Source organism: Rhinolophus ferrumequinum, chromosome 17 (assembly GCF_004115265.2).
Source record: "Rhinolophus ferrumequinum isolate MPI-CBG mRhiFer1 chromosome 17, mRhiFer1_v1.p, whole genome shotgun sequence".
NCBI lineage: Eukaryota > Metazoa > Chordata > Mammalia > Chiroptera > Rhinolophidae > Rhinolophus > Rhinolophus ferrumequinum.
The window spans coordinates 6,435,483-6,457,500 of NC_046300.1; the positions used below are offsets into that span (position 1 = coordinate 6,435,483).

At 50.8% G+C, this 22,018-nt stretch overlaps 1 protein-coding gene across 1 annotated transcript in view; it reads right to left on the reverse strand.

The window, feature by feature from the left end:
* Positions 1-9,262: 9,262 nt before the first annotated feature.
* RBM5 (RNA binding motif protein 5) overlaps positions 9,263-22,018 on the reverse strand; it is a 23,185-nt gene continuing 10,429 nt past the window's right edge. Inside the window, exons 7-25 of the mRNA XM_033132063.1 lie at positions 21,361-21,444; positions 20,466-20,526; positions 19,928-19,993; positions 19,501-19,661; positions 18,944-19,041; positions 18,252-18,339; positions 17,994-18,071; positions 17,838-17,910; positions 17,093-17,178; positions 16,628-16,712; positions 16,323-16,414; positions 14,417-14,578; positions 13,809-13,958; positions 13,658-13,729; positions 12,609-12,788; positions 12,060-12,134; positions 10,998-11,095; positions 10,791-10,920; positions 9,263-9,859 (exon numbers count right to left, since the gene is read on the reverse strand). Of these exons, the coding sequence (XP_032987954.1) occupies positions 9,734-9,859; positions 10,791-10,920; positions 10,998-11,095; positions 12,060-12,134; positions 12,609-12,788; positions 13,658-13,729; positions 13,809-13,958; positions 14,417-14,578; positions 16,323-16,414; positions 16,628-16,712; positions 17,093-17,178; positions 17,838-17,910; positions 17,994-18,071; positions 18,252-18,339; positions 18,944-19,041; positions 19,501-19,661; positions 19,928-19,993; positions 20,466-20,526; positions 21,361-21,444 (1,965 nt within the window). The 3' untranslated portion in view covers positions 9,263-9,733. The remainder of the gene's footprint in view (positions 9,860-10,790; positions 10,921-10,997; positions 11,096-12,059; positions 12,135-12,608; positions 12,789-13,657; positions 13,730-13,808; positions 13,959-14,416; positions 14,579-16,322; positions 16,415-16,627; positions 16,713-17,092; positions 17,179-17,837; positions 17,911-17,993; positions 18,072-18,251; positions 18,340-18,943; positions 19,042-19,500; positions 19,662-19,927; positions 19,994-20,465; positions 20,527-21,360; positions 21,445-22,018) is intronic.

The window sequence follows — 22,018 nt, forward strand, 5'->3', positions numbered from 1 at the left end:
TGGGTCCTGGTACAGGCTCAGGACTGACATGTGCAACCATTGGTCTCGAGTGACCCTCACATATCCACAGGCTCCATGGCAGGGGCTGGACACTCAGACTCACTGGCCCCGTGGCCTGACATCCACCCTCAGAGCCTGTCTCTGGGGTTCCCCATGATGCCATAAGATGCTTGTTAGACACACCTGGGAGCATCTTGGCTCCGGAGTCTCAGGCTTTCCATTAATGCATTAGTGTAGCTGAGGTTCAGAGATTATATGGGCTGCCTGTGGCCTTGGAGACCTGGTTCTGTGTGTGTGTGTGCGGAGGGGGCGGTGCACGCACAGGACAGTCAGCAAAAGAGGTGGGAGTGTCTACCTTCCCAGCCTGCCAGCGTCAAGCAGGCTTGTTATAACTTAGACTCCTGGGTTCATTCCCAGAGATTCCTTCCAACAAGTGTGGCCTGGGCCCAGAGTTCTGAGCAGAATCAGGCAGGCTGCCTCCCTGGAAGGCTGTGTGACCCGGGTGCTACCTAGGGTGGGTAGAAAGGAGCAAGTTGGTCCAGGGGAAAAGCAGCCCTCAGGCAGGTGAGAGATGCCTCCTGACTCGGCAGAAGTAAGAAAGAACCCAAGACACTCTGATGACTCCTCCCTCCTTCAAGACACTGCCGTGGCCTGCTCTTCCAGGAGGCTGCATACCAACGGGTGAAGGGAGGCGTTCCTTTCCTGGCTCCCCTAGCCAAGGGCAAATCAGTGCTTCAGATAGGCTCCCCAGCCCAACTGCCCCTCTCACCGGTAGGAAAACTAAGGATGGTCTACCTCTACCCTGCCCCTCCACCCCGCCCCGGGAGGGCTGCCCCCTCACTGTCCTCCTCCCCAGCAGTCCAGGTTGCCCAAGAGAATGAATTCCAAGGTCCCCATGGCCCTCGGCAATGGTGGTTTTACTGAACACAGAAACCGTCCTGGTGAAGGCCTCATGTGCCCCCTTCCTTCAGTATCCGTCCTGGCCCAGCCAGGCCATGGGAGGAAGCACCTGACTGGGGCCCGATGGGGTGTGTATCGCCCAGCCTGGAAGGCAGGCTTGAGTTACGGCTGGTGGGGAAGGAGCACCAACCCTGACCCCAATGGTGGTGGGGACACGGGTACCCAGGAGAAACCTCTCATTCACACTCACACACGTGGGTGCGTATGCACACAGAGGGGTGGCAGGCGCAGTGCAGTTCAGCTCGCCCTCCAAGACTTAGGTCCTCTGGCCAAGACGCACTCCACCCCCCACCCCAGGTGGCCAACCCCTCTTCAGAGCAGGGACCCTCAAGCTGCCCCCAAGCCCTGTGGCCAGAGCCTACATGAGTCTCCACCCCTCCCCTCACCCCTGGCTACGCCAAGCGGGCAGTCACTGCAGTCTCAGCTGGTATGTGAGCATGGGGGCACCTGGGACTGCTCGAAAAAGGCCAACTTCAGAGCTGAGGACACCCACCTGGGCTGGTCCACCTCGGTCTCCACCCTGCACTAAAAAGAGCCTGGCCTTTTCTCAGAGGGCTTGGCCAGCCCTCACCCAGGCTCCCAGGGACCGGTGCCAATGAGCTTGAAAAGATAAAGATCTGGGGCCCACAAAGCAGGAGACAGAGCTGAGGGAGGTGGGGCTCCTCTCCCAGGCTGCCTTAAGCTGTCCCACCCCTCCATCACCAGCCGGAGCCCGGCTTGCTTTGTGCGGATTGCACCCTGGGAAGGTTTGGAATCCGTTGGGTGACCCCATGGATCACCTCCCCCCACTCCCACCCTGGCCAGGAATGCCCAGAGCCTCACTGGATTCACCATTTATGAAGATCCCTTTTCAATTTCAGGGCTGTTTTGAATAGCCTAGTTAAGGACTGCCCCTAAATGTGGCTCCAAAGCAGTTGTACAGCAGTTGTCTGCACCAGAGCAGGAATTAAATGTGTCCCAAGTACAGTGTGTACCCTGCTCCCAATACAAGACCTGCCGGGCCAGGGAGAGTGGCCTTGGCCAGTGTGGCACCATGGAGGCAGCCCGCTTGCTCACCCTACTCCGGAGCTGTTCCATCCCAGCCCCTCTCTGGTATGGAGCCCAGCAGGCCCACCGACCCAGTGGGCCTACTCTGTCCACAAACTCAAGTCCTAAGCTTTTGACCCTGCCTCTCCCTCCAGCTCCCAGGACAAAGGTTTGGGCTGGGACCTGGCAGATCTAGCTTATCTTGTCATAAATATTTATCAGGCTCCTGGGGCCAGAGCCTGCAGCTGGCTTGGGGGTGGGGGCAGATGCTCCAGAAGGATCTCGAAGCCCTTCCCTAATGAGGACGCTGTGAGGGAGCGTGCCACCTGGGCCTTGGGATCCTTGGGGAGAGAGATGACAGCTGGACAGTGGGACAGACTTGGGGAAGCCTGGGGGACATGGGCATACTCCAGGAACCAGACCTCCCTATGCACCCGAGGAATGTGGGGGAGGAGGAGAGCAGTCGGAAGAGGCCAAAGCTAAGGGAGACATGGCAGCCTCCTCCCTGGACTGTCCTCCCACAGAGGATCTTTGAGAGCTGTGCTCTCCACATGCCTCGGCCCCCCAGACTGCGCTCTCCGTCGGATAGTGCTCCCCACACAATCCTCCCAGAACTGTGCTGAGTGTCCTTGAGAGCTGTCTTGCGTCACCTCCTCCTACCTGCATGATGCTCCTAGAGTTGTGCTCCTACAGATACACTGTCCCTGCAGAGATGTCCACAGTCCACAGTCCACAAGGAGCTGCGCCCCATGCAAACCTCCCCCTACCACCTCCTAACCCCCACACTTTCCTCTGGAACTGGGCTCCACACTCCCCATTCTCCTTGAACCATGCTTCCCAGAACTGCTCCGAATGGTGCTCCCCACACATTCAAGAGTCCCCCCTTTACCCAGCACGAGCCCCTCTCCTTGTCAAGTGGGACTCCTGAACTCAGGCGCTGGAAACCCCTCTGGTGATCAGCGCAGACTCCCTGTGTGTGTGTGTGTGTGTGTGTGTGAGTGTGTGTGTGTGTGGGGTGTCTGCCTGCGCCTCAGTCCCAGCTCTCCTGTGTGCCATGTGCCGCCCCTGCCTCCCTCATTGGCATGCTGGTGGGACCCACAGGTGGAATCAAAGCCCTTTGCTCAGAGCTGAGCTGCACAGCAGGGAGCTGTGCGCCTTTATCTCCCCATTTCTGGGGAGTAGGGAGCTAGGGGCAGAGAGGGCACATTTTGGGGTCCAGAGCCTCCTCCTCACTGCTACAGGCAGGCACAGCTGCAGATAAGGGGGGCTGCCTGAGCCAATGAGCACCCCCAGTAGATAATGAGGGGTTATGGGGGAAGGGACAGCCTCAGGCACAGCCTTGGGGGGAAGGCTGCCTCCCAAAGCCCAGAGCCTCATTAGTGGAAGCCTGGGAGGGAGGCAGCTAAGTGGGTCAGTCCCCTCCCCCAGCCTGCCTGACAGGTGTGGGTGGGAGGGAGGTTTGTCAGCCTATTGTCCCCCATTAAAGTCAGTCCCACTCTGAGGCCTCTCTACATCCAAACCCCTCCCTGCCCCCTGCCCATTATAAAGCCCCTGCCTTCTCTCAGAGTCCACCTCTTTACCCCCCCAAAGCCCCCCTTCCCTCTCTGAAACCCACTCTGCGGCCTCTTTCCCCTTCCTGAGCCCCTCCCCCTCTCTGCATTACCTCCCCCCTCCCCCAGGTGCTGGCCCCTCAGCCAGCCTCCCCAAGGCGTCCTCCAGACGGAGCCACACCTGGGAGAAATTGAAATCTTAGACTCTTTCCCTACCCCCGCCAATGAAGCAGACATCCCTGTCCTGGCCACGTAAGGCAGTAAAACACTGCTCCACTGGGGCCGGCAAGGGCTGTGCCAGAACAAGCATCCAGATTTTGGGGAGGGAGCCAGGCAGGGCGCGCTGTGGGCTCCAGGCCAGGGCTTTTCTGCCCCCCACTCCCACAGCCAACCGTCTCTGAGCATCCACTCTGGGGTCTCCAGCTCCCCTCTTTGCCCCCATAGTTAAGAAGCTTATTGTCTTGGCAGATCTGTCTCAGGAGTAAGGTGGGAGGAGGAGAGATGGAAATGCATCTCAGAGGTGGGGTCTTCTCCCTGCGGATGGAGAGGTTCAAAGAGACGCCTGCTGCGTTGGTCCCTCTCCCAACTCAGAATAGAGCCAGATGAGGACATAATGGACAGCGGACTGTCAGCTGCCCCTTCACCCCTCCAGTCTTCGGCTGGGCCCCTCCCTGATCAAGGACCTTCTAGGGCTCCCCATTTCCTGTCAAGACCACCTTCCTTAGGCTTTGAGAAACCTCTGGACACCCCCCACACACACCCTGCCAGCTGGTCCCAGGGCAGAGGGTATCGTATGGGTGATGCCCTGCCACCCTTGATGTCATTGTTCTTGATGTCCTCCCGGGACACAGTTCTGGGAGGGGCTGGGTGACTGTCCTGGTTCTACCCAGCCCCACCCCAGCCTGAGGCCCAAGGGTCACTGCAGCCTGATGAGTCTCTGGCTGCACAAGAGTTAATCTCAGGGTGCCCCCCCCCACCACCACGTGTGCACAAATTCCAGGAACGCTTTCCATTAAGGACGCTTGGAGCAGATTTCATTTACATTAATAAGAACCAGAAAAATGGGGGGGCACGACTGCGCATGTGGTTGTTGCTCAGGGTTTGCATGACTCTGGTGGTGCCTGAGCAGCTCAGGCCGGGGTGCCTGGTCCTAGGAGAGGCCCAGCCAAGCAAGTGCTCTGCTGTCTAGTCTGAGGGGAGAAGGCAGAGGCAACCCAGTCCTAGGAGATAGATCCCTGTCTGAGGGAGGAGGCAGAGCCCAGATTCTGGGGACTTCTAGCCTGATGGGGGTGGCAGAGGCCCATCTTGGGTGGGATGGGCACCAACCCTGGGAAATGACGATGGGTAGAGGCAGGAGCCCTGGGAGCTGGCGATGACGTGTCAGCCAGGGTTTGCTGGTGCCCATCTCTGAGCCTCACTTTACCAGTCGAAAAGGCTGCTCCTTCACCACCCCACCAGGTGTGGCTGCAGGTATTAGAAGGGAAGTTTCTGAGCCTCGAGCCAATCTATTTTAGAGCCTATGCTCTCTTCTTCTTCAGCCTTCCCTCCCCTTTCAGCTCTCCCTTTCGACCTTAGAGCTGAGTAGTGGACCCTGTTTGGTAAGCTCAGGAGCCTGTTTGGGGTGGAAACCCCCAAGATCCACCTCCCTGGGAAGGGGGGAGTCAGTGACTGCGTGCGTGTGCAAGGGTGTGCCTGTGCCTGTGCTCTGCCAGCCTGAGCCCTGCGGCTCCCTTTCCCTTCCCAGCTTCCAACTGGCTCCCTTCCTCCAGGTTAGCAAGAGAATCTGATCACCCCCTCTCCCCGCCCAGGCCTGAGCAAACTGCAAGTGTGCACAGGGGTGAGCTTTCAGGACTGGACCTGGCCTGCCCACGTGCAGGTGCAGGTGGGAAGTGGTATGCGTGAGCTTGCATGCTTCATGTATGAGGCTGGAGGTGGGGGAGGTTGGGGTCTGCAGGCATCTGCGTGTCCTACCCCAACACACATCGAGGGTGCTGGGGGAGCGTGCCTGCCGCCGCCGCCGCCGGGTGACTATGCTATCCGGGCCTGTGCGTACACGTGCATGTGTACTCTTGCATGCTTGTGAATGCAGAGGGCGGCCCCTCAGCCCAGCCAAGGAGCTGGGGAGAAAGGGAGGAAGCCCCTGCGTGGTACCCACCAGGATCTGAGCCCAGCCCTGCCTGTTTCAGGCCCCGTAGACCTGGACTGGCCATCCTGGAGCACTGAACCCAACCTTTGCATAGAAAGCTGGGCTCCTACAGCTGTACCACCCGAGGTCCCTAGCAAAGGCATAGTGGGGGGCACACTTAATTACACCCATGAATCATTCTCAAATAGCTCTGTCCAGCCAGACTCAGGATAGTGGTGCCTGCCCAAAGCTGGGAGCCTGGCCTGGGTATGCCAGGCTCCGGGGCCTCAGTCTGGAAGGAAAGCCGGCAGGGGTCCTGGCCAGGCCTCCTGGCCCCTCCTCTCTATCCCCTGCTTGCTATGGCCTCACCTCCCCCAACAGTGTGCAGAATTCACCCACTGCCGCTTGCCTGTCTTAGGCTGTCTTATCTGGCGGTAGCCAGGGGGTGGAGCAGATCCGACTCCCCCAGACCCAGCAGCCCCACTCTGTTATCTTGCCCCTGCAGCCTTCTCCCGCCCCTAGCAGCCTCAGACCTTTCCGCTCCTCTTCCCAGCATCCTCTCGGCCTTGCTTTGTCTGCAGTTGTCTTTTTTCCTACCTCTCCCTGTCTATCTTCTCTCTCTCCCTATGGCATGGGTGGGGGTGGGGGCGTCCCAAGGCTGAGCTCACTCCACTCCCAACACATCAGCTGAAGCACGTCTTGCCCAAAGTGGGAGCCGGACCCATCTTCACCAAATGAGTCACTTTGGCTAGGGGCCAGCTGGGTGGGGGCATCTGGGTTGGAACCCAGGCACAGCACTTCCCTACCTGATAACCTCCAGCAATTGCTCTGCTTTGAGCCTGTTTCCTCTTGAAGCCAGATGAAAGTGATACAGGGATGAAGCAGTGGGAGGGCTTGCCCCGGGCTCATGCCTCCTGTTGGAAAGCTCCCTCCCCCCACCTTTCGCAGGCTGGGTGAGAGCAGTGGGCACCCCCTCTCCATCTGAGAGGCCTGGGCAAGCTCAGCCCCAACTCCCTGGGCTGTAGAGACAGAGGCTGTGGATTTGATGTGGGCTCTGCCAAGGGAGTATTTCTGTGAGAGTCAATAGTCAGATGCGTGAAGGGAGCGTGAGAGGCAGAAATGCATTTTATCGACTGCAGACATTATTTCCCTGGGTTGGAAAGAATTGTTAAGAGACTGAAGCACTTATTGTGCACCAGGCCAGCCTGGCCCTTGCCCCGCAGCTGGGCAACAACTTCCCCTTCTAACCAGTGGGGATCTCTGGGGTAGGAGACCTGTCAAGACCATGCAGGGTCAGCAAACTAGGTGCGTGCCTGGCTCTACACAGAGCTTCAAGACCCGAGTTCTGGCCAGGTTTCCTTGAATCCCAAAGAGACCTGGAAGAGGCTCTGGAACCCGGCAGCACCCCAGGACTTGCTGAGACACTCTCCCACCACCACCACCTAAACAAGTCTTGTCCGATAGATGATGGAGTGCTGCCACCTGGTGGCCACCACCAGCACAGTCCCCTTCTCCAGGGTCCAGTCTCCAGGGCAATCTTCCCCCCACACCCCACCTGTCTCTGAGGGCATTCGTCCCTCGGGAACTAGGATGGCTGCTGGCTGAGCTCTGGGTGCCCTTGAGACCCCCTCAGCCAAGTCTGGGGGGGAGGTCTCTGCATGCCTGGGGAGCTTAGCTCAGGCCTGGCTGCTCATCTGGCCTTTGAAACTCGTTTGATGCATGGCCATGACAGCTGCTCCTGGACGGCCCTCAAAGCCCTGAACTTTGCAGCAGCTGTCCCAGCCAAGGGCAGGCTGGACTTGGGATCCCTGGAGGCTCCCTGTAGTTCAGAAAGAGATCCTTCCAAATTCAGAATTGGGGTTCCCCTGGTTGGGAAGTGTGCACTGCTCTTGCCACACCCCCTGTCAGGCGTTGATGTTTGGAGGAATAGAGACCCCGTTGGGGCAGGGCAGGGCAGGACATGAAAGAACACAGCATGCTTATCCCTGGGCTTGGGGTTGGAGCAGACCCTGCTGGGCTGGTGAGGGGACGGCTGGGCCCTTGGAGCTTTAGCCTTAGATCCTCAGGGAATGAGCCGTTCAGACCAGCAGGATCTCCCAAATATGGTCTCACACGAGAGATCCGGGTCAAGGTACAGCCTCAAGAAATGGGGCCATGGGGTCAGATGCAAAATGAAGGCTCAGGTCACCTGGCTAGGTATTTCGGTAACAGGTGTAGCAGTGGAGCAGGCTAGAAGCAGAAGCCTCCAGCTTTTCTAAGGGGCTGGCTCAGAGCATTAAGAACAGACACTAACTTCATGTTTATAGGCAAGTCCATGCTGGTGCTGACAGCTGATGCTGTGGTCCAGAACAGTCTTCACGGGAGCTTTGAGCAGACGTCAGCACCAGACAGTACAGGCCTGATTCAAGTGCCCACCCTGGTGTGGGGAAGTCAATTTGAGGTTCAAGATGGCTGCAGGCCTGAGTCCCCCGCCAGGGCTCAGCTGTGGCTCCCCAGGGAGGAAGCTTCTACTCAGCCTGATGAGCGGGGTGCATGTAATTAGGAGCTTCCCGATCCCGTGTGTGCTCACACGTGGAAGAGCCTTCCAGGCTGGCATTAGATGCGCCTAATGAGGCTGCTTGACTGCCCAGGTGCAAAGAGCACCTACCTCCATGATGCTGCAGAGGTGCGGGAAGTGGGGCTGACCTGGAAGATGGGGATCTGGAGGCTGGAGCCGCATTTATGAGGTTCCCAAGCCTGACTGCACAGAAGCCCGTGCTTCTCCATTTGCTTACCTACCTGCTGAAGCTGGGCACAATCTCTCCCAGACACCCCTTGGGGAGCTGAGGTGAGGGCCCATCGTGTGAAAACCCCTCCTGAGCACTTTTCATCCTCATTTTATAAGGACCATGCCTGCCTGACAGTAGACAAATGTGACCATCCACAGTAGCTATGGAGTCCCAGCTTTAAGGACAAGTCTCCCCCTCCTTGACTACAGGCCCGAAGTGGAGCGTAAGCACTCAGTTCAGCCAGACTGCCAGCGTGGGTGTCCCATCACCACCTCCTCTCGTCCTGGCAGCAGATTCAGAGCCAGGCACGAGGCACACTTCTTACCCTTGTCAAACATGGTCCTGCTGGCCAAAATGACAAGGATGGGAAGACATTTGGAATGGAAAATGCTGCAACGTCCCTGAGCACCTCTCCTCAGCAGCTCAGGTGACAAGTGGAGCTCTGCATGGGAAGATGGCCGCCTAGGTGTCTCGACAGCAGGGGGTGGACCAGGTGTCACCTGTATCATGGCCTGCAGAACTACGGGCCCCACCCCTGCACATCTGGAATACTCTGGGAAAACTGAGGAAGCACAGTAAGTGCTCACGCTCTTTGGTCTTTAGAAACTGAAAATGGAAAAGCTGACTCAGTGATTGTGTTTTCATGAAGTTTTAAAACATGTTAACAAACTCTTGAACTTAAAAATCTGAATATGATCAGGGCATGGAAAATACTACAAAATACTACCTTAGAAGCAACTTTAACAGTTATTTTATAACCAAGCTTGACTGGCTCACAAATGCATTACCCACCCCCCACCCCCCGTCACCCAAGAATAAAAAGACACAGACACTCATTTTCCAAGTTATTTCTTTTGTAAAGGAGCCAGATTTGGCCACTAGACTGAAAATCTTCCAAAATTCTGTACAAATGTGTAATATACAAATATACACAAGGCTTTTGCCAAGAAAAGACAGCACGACAACAAATTACAGGCGGCTTTGGTGTCATAAACCACCTAGGGCATCTTCAACCCCCCTAAGAATGCGAGGGGCTGATGGACCACTACGTAGGCTACACATGTAAAACACACTACATTACAGTATGTACACATTCAGTATAAAAGACCCACTGTCCCCTCGGCCAGCTCACAAGCCCTCTCTGGCAGGAAGGCCATGCACCTGACAAGCCATATGAGGGGAACTCCTTGAAGTGGGAGAACCTTGTAGAATGAAGTGGTTCACCCTAAGAACTATTAACAGCACGAGGCATGCCCTTAAAGAGACAGGTGGCAAGAATTCAGGAGACGGACCATTCCTTGTGCTCACTCCATCTCAGTGAACCGGGCAAACATGGCCTTCCGGACCGCATCTTTGTAGGAATCCGCACCTGACAGGCCATATGCGCTGCCTTTGGCTCCGAGGCCAGCTCCTTTTAGCCGGACTTGAGCCTGGGGGAACAAAACTGCTGTCAGCAGCTAGCAGGTAGGCTATGGATTGCTCCCACTCCCTCTCATCCAGCCCATTCCCCATGGAGCAGGACCACCCACTAGGAGACAGGAGAGCGGAAGTTTGCTCTGAAGACACGGATTTCTGAACTGGAGACCTAGAGCAGGTTTAAGGTCTGAAGGAATAAAACGGGCCAAGCACGACAGGCAGACAGAGACACATCCCCCGGCCCCCACCGCCCAATGTCTGCTGAGCAAGCATCCATGCCTTTCTAGAAAGGGCCCCAAGCAGGCCTGGTAATTACGAGCACACATCACAGCAGGACAGCCTGGTGTCAGCAGAACTCGCTTGCACAGGATGAACAGTCTGTAAGTCTGAGCTAACGGCGCTGCCTGCCAGGCGGGAGGGAGCCAATGACTGGCAGTGCTCTTGTCTAAGGCCGGACGAGACGGATGGGGGCCTCCAATCCTGGATTCTGTCTCAATCTGGGCTCTGACCAACTAAACGATTTCTTACCACAGACAAAAATCCTACTAAATTATAATCTGTTTTATACATAACCAAAATCACTTAGAAAGAGATGAAAGTACAGTACCTTTTAAACATCCAATTGAAGCTACATGAGTCTGAGTTGGGGTTAGTTAAGGGTTTGTTTATAACAAAGGATGTAGAAATACACAGTCCTCAGGAGAAAATAGGCTTTACCCAAAGATATCAAAAGACCAGAAAAATCAAGCAGGGGGTTGCACCACTCCTCCCAACTGATATCTTGAAAGGAGGATGAAGAGAGGCCTCAGGAAACAGGACTCCCACTTGGTGATGACGTGACTCAGGAGACCACCCTTCTGTGTGAAATACACTGTCCTTGGGTCGGCAAGTCCCCCTGGGCGCATCGCTCTCATCCCGCCACGGAAGCCCAATCCCACCGCTTACCTCTATGGGGGCTGTGATGCCTTGACACTTTCTTCCCAAACCCGAGCCTTCCCGCCAACCCATGGCCTGCAGCATCTTGTTGCCAATGTTACTGTGGTCGATGCCATCTTTGGTGGGCTGCTCATAATTCCTGCCGGTGGCAAACACAGAGTTACTTAAAACAGCCCAAGCCCAGCTAATGAAGTGGGAAATGCGCACAACACATACACAGTGCCAGCATCAAACTGCTTCTTGCGCTTGGGCTCTGGAGGTTCTGGAATGCCGTACTTCTCCCGTCTCTCTGCGGCTCGATCTCGGTATTTCATCTACACAGGAGAATAAACACTGCTAGAGATATCCAGACTTCAATCTGTAACAGCCTAGCGCAGCCACACTCGAGGACCTCAAGTATTTTCTCAGTCTGGAGCGTGGCCTTGCGTGGTCTGAGACACTGTATGTCCCGGCTGCCCACTGCACTCAGTCATATCTAAGACGGCAGGTTGGGAGGTGGACTGTGTGGACCTGGGGCAGAACTGTCTCCAACAAGCAGTTTTATTTAACCAGCCACCCCTCGTCAGACAACTCAACCAGCCAGCCAAGGTCCTAGAGGAAGAAGAGGGCGGAGCTGCCATTTGCCCTCGGCATTCGGACAGGCCCATCTCCATGGACAGATAGTGCCAAGGTGGCTTCCAGGGAACTACGAGCACTCCCTGGGGAGCAGGTACCATAAACAGTGGAAAAAACAGGAAAACAAAAGCCTTAACTTCAGATACCTCAGAATTACTTGGGGTAGGAAGTAACTTGCCCACTGGTTCATTTCTAACCCACAGGCTCCTATTCGCATTGAAACCCCTGCCTGGCTGGTCCTCAACCTGCCTCACTACCTACCAAACCACTGCCCGTTACCGCGAGCCCCGCCCTGCCCCGCCCAATGTTGCCTCCTCGGGCACTTGCAACTGTCTGATGCGCTGCTCTCCCCTGAGCCTAATCTGAAGCCTCCCTCACCACCCATGAGGGCTTTCCTGGTAGGGCCCAGAGATCCCTCTCTCCTTCCTCAAATCCAGTGTCCTTCGCCGGCAGGTATTCAGGACTTGGGAGCAGCCTTCAGGGTGGCTTCTGTCTGTGCACCCTCATAGAGGGATACTTCAGGGTTCACAGAGCACATATAGCCTGGCTCTGCCTACACGAGCCACAGTGGCCAGGTGAAAAGTGGAACTAAGTGCTACAAATAAAAGCTAAAGGCAGAGACCCCAAGATACTCTTTCTAGTGGCACACCGCCCGTCACTCACCTCTCTCTCCCTCAGCTCCAAGGCTTCCAGCTCCTGTTCGCTCAGCCTAGATCGCCGGTAGATATCCATGTTTTGCTATACAAAAGATTTTAGACACAGTAAGAATTCCGAGCTCCTACTTGAAACATCTGACCGTTATCAATATCTACCAACCTCAGAGTCAAAGCCCAATTCAACCCACTACACAGAAAAACCAGAGCCTGGTGTGCATGGAGCCTCCATGCTCCCTTTTACCCTATACTTAGGAGCAGACTGTAGGCATACCTCATTTCACTGTGCTTCGCTTTACTGCACTCCACATTCCCCCTCCCCCCCACAATTTGAAGGCAAGACCCACCACCAGCCAAAAGATTACAACTCACTTTCCTGCAGTGGTCTGAAATGGAACCTGCCATGTGTGAGGTAGGCCGTGTAATCAGGAAGAGCCTTCTAAAAGGCAATCTTCCACCACAGGTATTTACTGAACTTTCACTGCTGTCAGGACTCTCTCGTCGTCTTAGCCCCTGGCCTCCCCTCCCCACCTCAGACCAGCTCAGAGAAGCACAGCACCTTGTGCAGGTCTGAGAGCTGCTGGTGCCTGACCAGGGCGTCTCTGTTTGGGAACTGGCGCCGGCACAGCAGGCAGGCCATCTTCTTCCAGTCGGCCAGCTTCTCTTCCTCACTCTCAAGTCTCTCCACCAGCTCCTCTTCATTGTCACTGTCACCGCTGTAAGCAGCAACCAGACCCCTCTGGGGACAAAAGGAGGGCAGTCAGCGGAAAATGTACCACAGAAGAGCAGTGGCTATGTAGCTGGATAAAGCAAAGCATAATCCAAGATATGGGAGAACTGGCATTGCTCTGCGCCACACTTTAGAAGTCAATGGCACTCCATCCAGCCATATGGAGCTGCTGGGTCCTCGAGTGCTGGGCCTGACAGCCTCCCTGGTACCAACCCGCTTGGGGCCCAAGACGGCTCCCTGGATGGCTGTTTTCAAACTACTGACCGTATAGGAAAACCCCAAATACAACAGACAGAGCAATAGCCCACACAGACCAGTTATCTATCAAGTAAAATACTATTTTTCTTTTCTTTTTAAATAAATTTTATTGGGGAATATTGGGGAACAGTGTTTCTCCAGGGCCCACCAGCTCCAAATTGTTGTCCTTCAATCTAGTTGTGGAGGGCGCAGCTCAGCTCCAAGTCCAGTGGCCGTTTTCAATCTTTAGTTGCAGGGGGCACAGCCCACTATCCCATGTGGAAACTGGACCGGCAACCTTGACAGCTCGCGCTCTAACCAACTGAGCCACATGGCCGCCCTTTTTTTCTTAATTTTCTCTTTCCAGACCACTGAAACTCTCTATTTACAAATGCAGTAAACTCAATTAACAGAGCTGAGGAATTCAGGCCTCATTCACTGCTCCATCTCACCTGCTCGCACTCAGGAAAAACAAAGCCCTGAACATGGGCTGTATGTGCAGGGGCTGCTCCAAACACCCACTGACAGTGACCATGAATCCAGTTTTAAGTAGAAATCACATTACCCCAGATGCAGCTGAGATTCAGAGTGAGACACAAACCACAGAAAATGTCTTTAAAACACCGGTGGTACTTCCTTACTTTGAGGGGATTGTCCTCGTCTCCATTTCGCACCAATTCAGGGATGAGCTGCTGCCTTTCAGCTAAGGCCCCCTGGGAAACAGAGAACAAGTAAGCCTCACGTTTTACTTCAATTCCCATTATAAAGTATGGCCATTCCTGCTGCTGTTACCTTCTTCTCAAAGAGAGCAAAGCCAGCATCTGCTGCAGCAGATTCTCTCCTTTCTTCTTCTCTCAAGGAATTGACAGGCTGAAAGCTGTTTTTAAAGTTTTCTTTCTGCTTGTTTAAACTCTTAGCCCAGCGTTCCATGTCTTTGGCGATCTAATGTCAAAACCACCATCACAAAAAAACATTTAGGTAGTGAATCTTCGAAAACACTTTAGTCTCTTCTGCCATGACAATAAGCCATAACGGTCTTATCTGAACCACATGCTCTGTAACAAAACCCCTTTTGCCCTTACTTCCACCTGGAAACATCACCATGAGATGATACTACATACAATCCAAGTCATTAATGAACACTGCTCGAAAGCCTGTGAGTCTCCCAGCATTCAACCTGCCCTCCCACCCCACAAGTATGTAGGAAACCAACGGACAGATAATGTATGGAAACACTAAAAAACTGCAAAATGCTCTACGAATTTAACATAAATAAGATGTGTGACCCAGTTTTTAAGAATCCAAATAAAGCTGATGTACATGCCACAAGCAACAAAACAGAAAGTTAAGCCCAATATTCCAGAGAGAAGTGTAGGTCCCTGGCTGGGTCATGTTCTTACCTGCTGGGCTGTTTTGCTCTTGGGTTTCTCCTTCTTTTCCTTCCCTTCTTTTGCAGGAGGCAGGCCCGTCTGCTGGTGGGAGCTAGACTCTGCGGCCGGCACATAGGTCTCCTTCTCTCCATCCCAGTAAAGGTACTGCTGAGTTAAGGAATTGTAGTAATACTGGGGAAAAAAATACAATTAATGCAGACTTTCTGCTATGTCAAACCCTTAACTTAAAGGACTATTTTGTCAGAAAGGCACATCAAAGTTGTTTTGTCAAAAAACCCAAACATACAAACATAAAACATGCTATGGCCAGCCACACTTCCCGCCTAGAGGGGCTGTACAGCTGGGTGTAGGTGAGGATGATGAACCTGCCAAGCGAAGGTGTGAAACTTCCTGGGCAAAAGTACAATATGGTTTCTTCTCAGGAGTTTAGTTCCCATTAATCTAATCCCTGGGCCTGAAGGGCACCCAAAGAACTGCTTTCCATAGACCATTTATATGAAGCAGGTGGTTCAGGAGCTTTTACTTGCACATGACAACCAGGTAACAGCTCACCATCAGGTTCAACCATACAGAACCCTCTGCACACTGAGGCAAGCAAACACAGGGCTGTAAAACACTACTACCCGAAGCTCAGGAGCCTGGATGGAGGTAACAGGTGAAGGAACCTTATCTGAAGTCTGTGGGAAGAGCTGCCACAGCAGATAGGAACACCTGTCTGTTCTCTTTAGTCTCTAGTCGCTCACTCTACACGCTCAACAGGGACCCAGAAGACTGTCATGTCTCTTCTGGGGAAGGTCTGTGGGTCACAGACATAGGAGTCACAATGTCTGTGGCCACCAAGAACTCCTGGGAAAGGCAGCGCTCTTGTTTGTCAAACGAGAGAAGTGAAAGAACCATGCAGAGGTTCAGGCAGGTCCCACACAGCTTCACACCTAACTCTCAGAAACCACAAGCTCTCAATGCAAAGTTCCTGTTAAAAGAACTTATTATTATTCTATAGATACAGTTCCTGGTCATAAATAGTTGTTTATTTATGGACTGTTAAAGTTGATTTTTCTCTTTACAAATTATATATACCACCAAAAAAACATCACTTCACATATCTGCTAATTTCCACTCTCAAGAATACACAGGGGTGTGCAAAGTAAAAGCAGCTAGATACAAAAGGTCACACATTATCTGACTGCATTTATCTGAAACATCTACAATAGACAAAGCCATAGGGACAGAAAGCAGACCGTGGTCGCTGGGGTGAGGGGGCACTAGGGAGTGATTGCTTACTGGGCACAGGGATTCTTTTTGGGATGATGACAACGGTCTGGAATAGACAGTAGTGGTGGTTGCACAATACTGTGAATGTACTAGGAAAAAAACACTGAATTATATACTCTAAATGGTTAAAATGGTTAATTTTATGTTGTGTGAATTTTATCTCAATTAAAAAAAAAGAACATACAGAAGAAAAATCATAATTGAAAACTTCTACCTAGGTCTTCCCAGAAAGGTTAAGTCACCTATAAATTTTAATTTGACAAAATAGTCCATGGCAACAGAAGTCAGAACAGTGGTTACTGAAGGTGGGTGGGTACTGACCCGACCGGCAAAGGGCCGTGAGGGAACTTGCAGTGAACTGGGAATGTGTATGAATGTGTATGAATGTGTATTCAAGGGACTGCACACTTCAGTTTTGTGAATTTTTCTGTATGCACATTATACCTCAAAACAGTTTTTTTAACCCATAAATTAAAAATTTAAATCCTAAAATAAAAATTGTATCTTGATAGTTTTGAAGAAGTTAAAAGTAATCTGGGTCACTGGACCCTTTATGCAGGGGATGTTTCATTTCATGACTCATACATGGACTAAGTGAAACTAAGACATTTCCAGTGGGACCGAGGAGGAAAACAGTCGTTACCTGCGAGTTGGGGTCATAGTACAGCCCTGTTGTTGGATCATAGTAATATCCTGACGAGTCATCATACTGGTAAGTGGATGTGTCAGGCACTGCTGCAAAAGCAAAACCCAGCATACAGTTATCCCATGTAAGAAACTAGCTGCATTCAAAGTCTAAGCTGCCGAGATGCAACAGGTCTTAATGGTCTTCTTCTCTCAGATCCCCAAGTGTCCCTCTGACACCCACAAAAGGAAAGGAACTCTTATGAAACAAAGGCAATAACTAGGACCTTCCAACTGTCAATAGCCCCATGAGGTTTGGCTTACCATATTTGGTACCAGGAACTACACCAGTGGGGGAAGCGGCAGGGGCCTGTGTACTTGTGCTAGTGCTAGGCTGTGCTTCCTCAGTCTGCAAAGAACAGCAGCTTCAATATAATTTCAACTGTACAGCCTCTTAAGAGAACTAAATCACTGCAGTCATCCGGAGGAAGGGCTCCCCTGACACACACTGCAGCAGCGATCTAAGGCAACCCTTGAGCCAAACACATGCCAACAACTTTCCTCCTAAAGGTCAAGTCGAAGCATGCAGAAAGTGTAAATACACTGTTTGGAAACTTACATTCAAAATATATACACAAACTTTATTATCTAATACTATCAGACATAAGAGAGGTAAGGTTGGAATGTGTATTATTCAATCCTGCCTCGTAGAGCAGGAAAAGATACTTGTACAGCAAAACCAAGTTTTCCCGACAGTCACCAATTCTGTATTTAGGACAACAGGATTACCGGAGAGCCAGGCGGATTGGAGGTCTGATTATACAGCTGGGGACTCTGGGACACCACGGCCACTGAGGTGGTGGTCACCGCTGTGCCTATGATACAAACACAGGGGTTAGAAAGAGCTAAGACACTGAACACCAAGCCAAAAACCTTGACCTGTAATGCCCAACCTAGCCTTCTGTCTTTGACATGTCAGTTCTTAATAAGCTAACTCCCACTAAATATCCTGGATCTATGACATTTTCATTTCTATAATCCTACTAGAATGTGACACACAAAGGGTGTACAATGGCTAAGAAGAAAGGGATGAAAGAATCCACATCTACTCTGGGGTTGAGAAAAGATTTAACTGTAAGGCTTTCATAATTCTGGAACAAAAACTAAAGCAAAGGCTTCTTATAGAGACCCTTTTGATTGAAGTCTGGGCACCAGACTCTAGGGCCACACTCCCTTTGCTCCTGAACCTACGTGGGCATCCGTGATTCCTAAGAACACAGAGGGGAAACAGTTGAATTCCAAGAACGAACACTCATCATGACATGGTCTCTAAGAGGTTGTGATTAGTTCTTGGTGAACATGAGCAATTCTAATTTTCCCCAGCTCTTCAGGCACATGGTGACAGCCCTAAATGTGCCCCCCGGGCTTGCAGGGAAACGGACTCATGGCAGTGGGTCTAGCTAGAACACCTAGGTGCATCTCCTCAATCGCAGCTGCTTACACGAGAGAGAGAGGGGAGGTGAAGCTTTACTACCTGATGCAGCAGATGCATCAGATTCCAATCCTCCAGCTTGTTGCTGATAAAACTGTTGGTAATCCTGTGAGTACTGAAGAAAAGTCCACCGTTAAAGCTGCTATTCTCACACATGCTCTGGAGACCAGAAGGTGGATGCTGGTCAAATCCACCTACCTGAGCATACTGGGCATAGCCATCTTGGCCTGGCTGCAGGTAATTGTAGTCAACACTGCCTCCTTCGCCACTCTGAGACTACGAAATGTCAAAAGAAGGAAACAGACAAACTTAGTGGATGCCAAGGAAAGAAACTAGGAAGAATTCCCTAAAAACATCCTTGGAGAGCTCCTAAGGCAAGTGTCACAGGAGCGCTCACTTCTGTGAATTTGGGCAACACCACCACACTACTTTGAGCACAAAGATCCCCCATCTTACCTGGGTGGATGACCACTGAGCGGCAGCAATGGCTGTACTCGCCACAGAGAAGGCGCTGACCCGGTTACCATCTGGGAGGACCAGGTCTCTGAAACCACAAAGACCCAATCATGTGAGTCCATCTCAGTGTGCTCCCAACCAGTAACCCCACACGGCCCATGAAATAGCAATTCACTCTTCTATGTTGGGAGATCTCAAATGTTAGCAAGGCCACCTTTCAGAGTGGGGAGGGGTGTCCATGGGCAAAGTCCTCAGTGGGCAAGTGTCCCTGTAGTATCACTATAATACTTTGTACCCTGCCATCTAATAAGGTGTCTGTTGGATGAGCAATGATACTAGAAATGGGAAATTTACATTGCTAGACTGAGGCGCTATATACATGAAGCTATTAGCATGCTGTTCTGGAAGGAAAGATTTCAGATGGGTTTGCACTATGCTAAAGCAGTTTGCATAGCACATATTCTCAATCCATCTGTCATGTCTGCCTTTGTCTTTCTCTGAAGTTTTCTGGCAATTGGTTGTTGAGGACAGGAGGGAATAAGCTCTAAGGAGACAACTGTCTCCCTCCTGGCCTTGGCAACCAAGGAGGATAGTGTCTCAGTGCAGAGGACACAGGCTTAAGGTACAATCAGCAAAGCATCCCTGGACCAGTGTGCATACGCAACGGTTTGAAGTAAGATCAAGCCACTCACTTTCTGGCACTTTTTGCAAAATCAACCCCAATAGTCTTGCCATCAATTTTCAAAGGAGGATGGAGACTCTGTAATATCTGAAGCAGCTGAGAAGCATCCTGAAGGAGAATATGAAGAAAAACAATTTTGTCATGTAATTAAAAATCTCTTCCTATCACCTACCCCATTCAAAGAAATAGCTTTAAAAAAAAAAAAAAAAGGAACAGCAATTCATTATTGTTTGTAGATACAAAACCTTGAGGAAAAAAAATAATCCTTTTTCCACCAGCATATTAAAGTATCCAGTATTATTAAAGGAGTAAATGCTAAATCAATTTAAAACAAAGCATGAACAATTGAACTATGGCTCAAACTTACGTTCTGCTAGTTGTCTACCAGTATATGCACTATTTTTATCACTTATCAAAATAATGGGCCTGTAGTTTAGCACTAACTGTCACCATGTAGTCTTGAACTTTGGGCTCCAGGAGCCTTACACATAGTATCAAAATTGGATGAACCACATTTGCCTCTTGAAGCAGTTTCTTTTAAAAGGAAAGATTCAATGAGCACCTCACCATTGCAGAAGACAGCTGTACAAATGCGAAGCCTCTGTTCTGCTGAGTCTGTCTGTCTTTTATGAGGCGAATGTTATTGACAGCTAAGGACGCGTAGGGAGACAGCGCTGTCATGATGGAATCCACCACAGTGTGTGGAGCTATGTTTCGAAGTATGATTGCTGGGGGTGAATGAGACAAATGAGATATATATGCATTCCTACCACCAATGTTTTTCAAAGCAGGTTCAAGTACAAACAAATATATCCATTTTGGGAGGTTCCTAGTGTATCTTTTACTTTCACACAGAGAAGATTCTGAACACCAATCTTTTAATAGGACAACCTGAAGCTGCTGCTGCTGCTCATTAAAGAAGGGTAAGAGAACAAAAACTTCCAACTAAGGCCAACTTCTAACATATAGGCCAAAAGATTATACTCGAACTTACTATCACAGTAGTAATCCACAGACTGAACGGATTCTGTGGTTCCTGGGGGCACTTCCTGTTCAGAGTCTAACAGAAGGGAAACAGAGGGGGAGACTCAGTAATTGAAGACAAACAATTAAATCAATGTATTTTTAGTAAAGACATATATTCAAACACCAAGGTCTTAATTTTAAGTAAATGAAGTAATTTTTTAAGAAACATTTGTGGCTATCGTAAAACATCATTAATTTTGACATGATAAATGTGGAATGCAAAAACTGGGCCAGTGGAGGATTGACGTGATTTCTGTACTAACGAAAAGCAAGTGCAAAATGCAAACCAGGCAAGCAGACTTGATTTGGGAAAATAAGAGAACTTAAAGAACTCTCTGCACTCTCCTAATCCTCAGCAGCATCTACCAAAGCTACGTTAAGAAAGTTTAAGGAAAACACCCGTTACTCGTTTAAATGCCCCCCAAGCTATGCTTTCCCTCAGGTTCACAGACAACCCAATTAGTCAGGTTTTAATGCACATTCCAAACAGCTGAATCTGGGCTTACCAAATTTGTCCGCTCCACATCGGAAGCATTTTAGTCTTTTCCTGAAATTGTTAAGGCAGCACTGGAAAAAAAAAAAGTTTTACCTGTAATTGTTTCTCACAGTAGGTCAGGCTTACTAGTAATAGCGTGGGTTAGAGCAACAGGGCGTGGGCAAGTCCCCGTAAGCAATAGAAGAAGCAGAAAGGGATATCATGCATCCATGACAAAGTGGCATTAACCTAAAAACTTAGAATGCTTCGCTATGTGAATTCTTCCAAGAAAAACAAATCTTGATGTATTTTGAGGTAGAATTCCATTTTTATCAAGTTGGGGGAAAAGTTTCAGTTCGCCCCAAAACCTTACAGCAAGTCACTGGCAAAGTTCTTCCTTGTAGAAGACTATATGGACCACTCTATATACACAAACACCATGTAAATGGAATACTGTCTAGTTCCCTACTGGACACGGGACACATGTAGAACAGAGAGTCTGAGCACTCTCAAAATGCCAATGGCAACACCCAAGTTCAACATGGTGCACTGGTCACAGGAATATAACAGACCTTACATAACCTGAGCAGGGTTCACAAGGATTTTTGTGAATGTACTTAAGGAAATGCCATAAGTTGAGAGCGCTAGAGTTCAAGAAACAGTCAAGCGAAACAAACCTAAGATCTTAATGAGAACACTGGGCTTCAACCCTGGATCTTAATAAACAAAATCTCTAGTGCTCTAGGGATTCTGTCCTCTCATACGTTTACAGGATGACCCAAAGAAAGTCACAAAGCACAAAAATCACCCTATGATAAAAGCTGGTGATTGTGTACTTGTTTGCTTGTTCTGACAAACACACACAAACAGAAACAACAAAACGCTGAAGGCATTCTGCCTGTTTGGGGAGAACACAGGCTACTTACCTTGTTACAAAGCCAATCTTCAAACTTAGGCCTGGGATTGCTATAATGCATTGCAATGTGCTTTCCTTGAATCACCAACTTTTTCTGTAAAAAAAACACACCACAGTAATTAGTTATTCCCATTGTGGGGAACACGTGTCCATTTTCCCAGGGCAGAGCACACTTCGGAAAAATCAGTGCTCTGGAATTAAATGGACAACATACGGGGAGGACCAACCACCGCCACCTATACTCTGCCCATCCAATCCTTCAGATAGGCAGTAAGAGAATGGGATGCGGAGTAAAGGTAAACGGAGTCAGGGAGTGCTGAGAAAGCTGCCAAACACTAAACGCTGACATGCACCAGGCCGTGTCTCCAGCAGAGACAGAAGTCCTAACATTCAGCATTGACAGGCTGCCTGAGAGTGACAGTCTATTTCAAAAAGCAGAAAACACAACTCTCCCAATTCTGAGGTTGCCTCCTACTTAAGCCCTTAACATGGTGTCCTTGAGCTTTGCTTCACTTTGCCCCCAGTCCCCCATCCTTATGCAAAGTAAAAGCCTTCTTATTTCCCCTTCCCCCAAACTCCTGCTTCAGGATGTAGCCTTTGGGGGACAAGGGGAGGGAAACTCATTTTAAAAGGGAATCTGGTTACAACTCTTTCTCAGGAGGAACTAT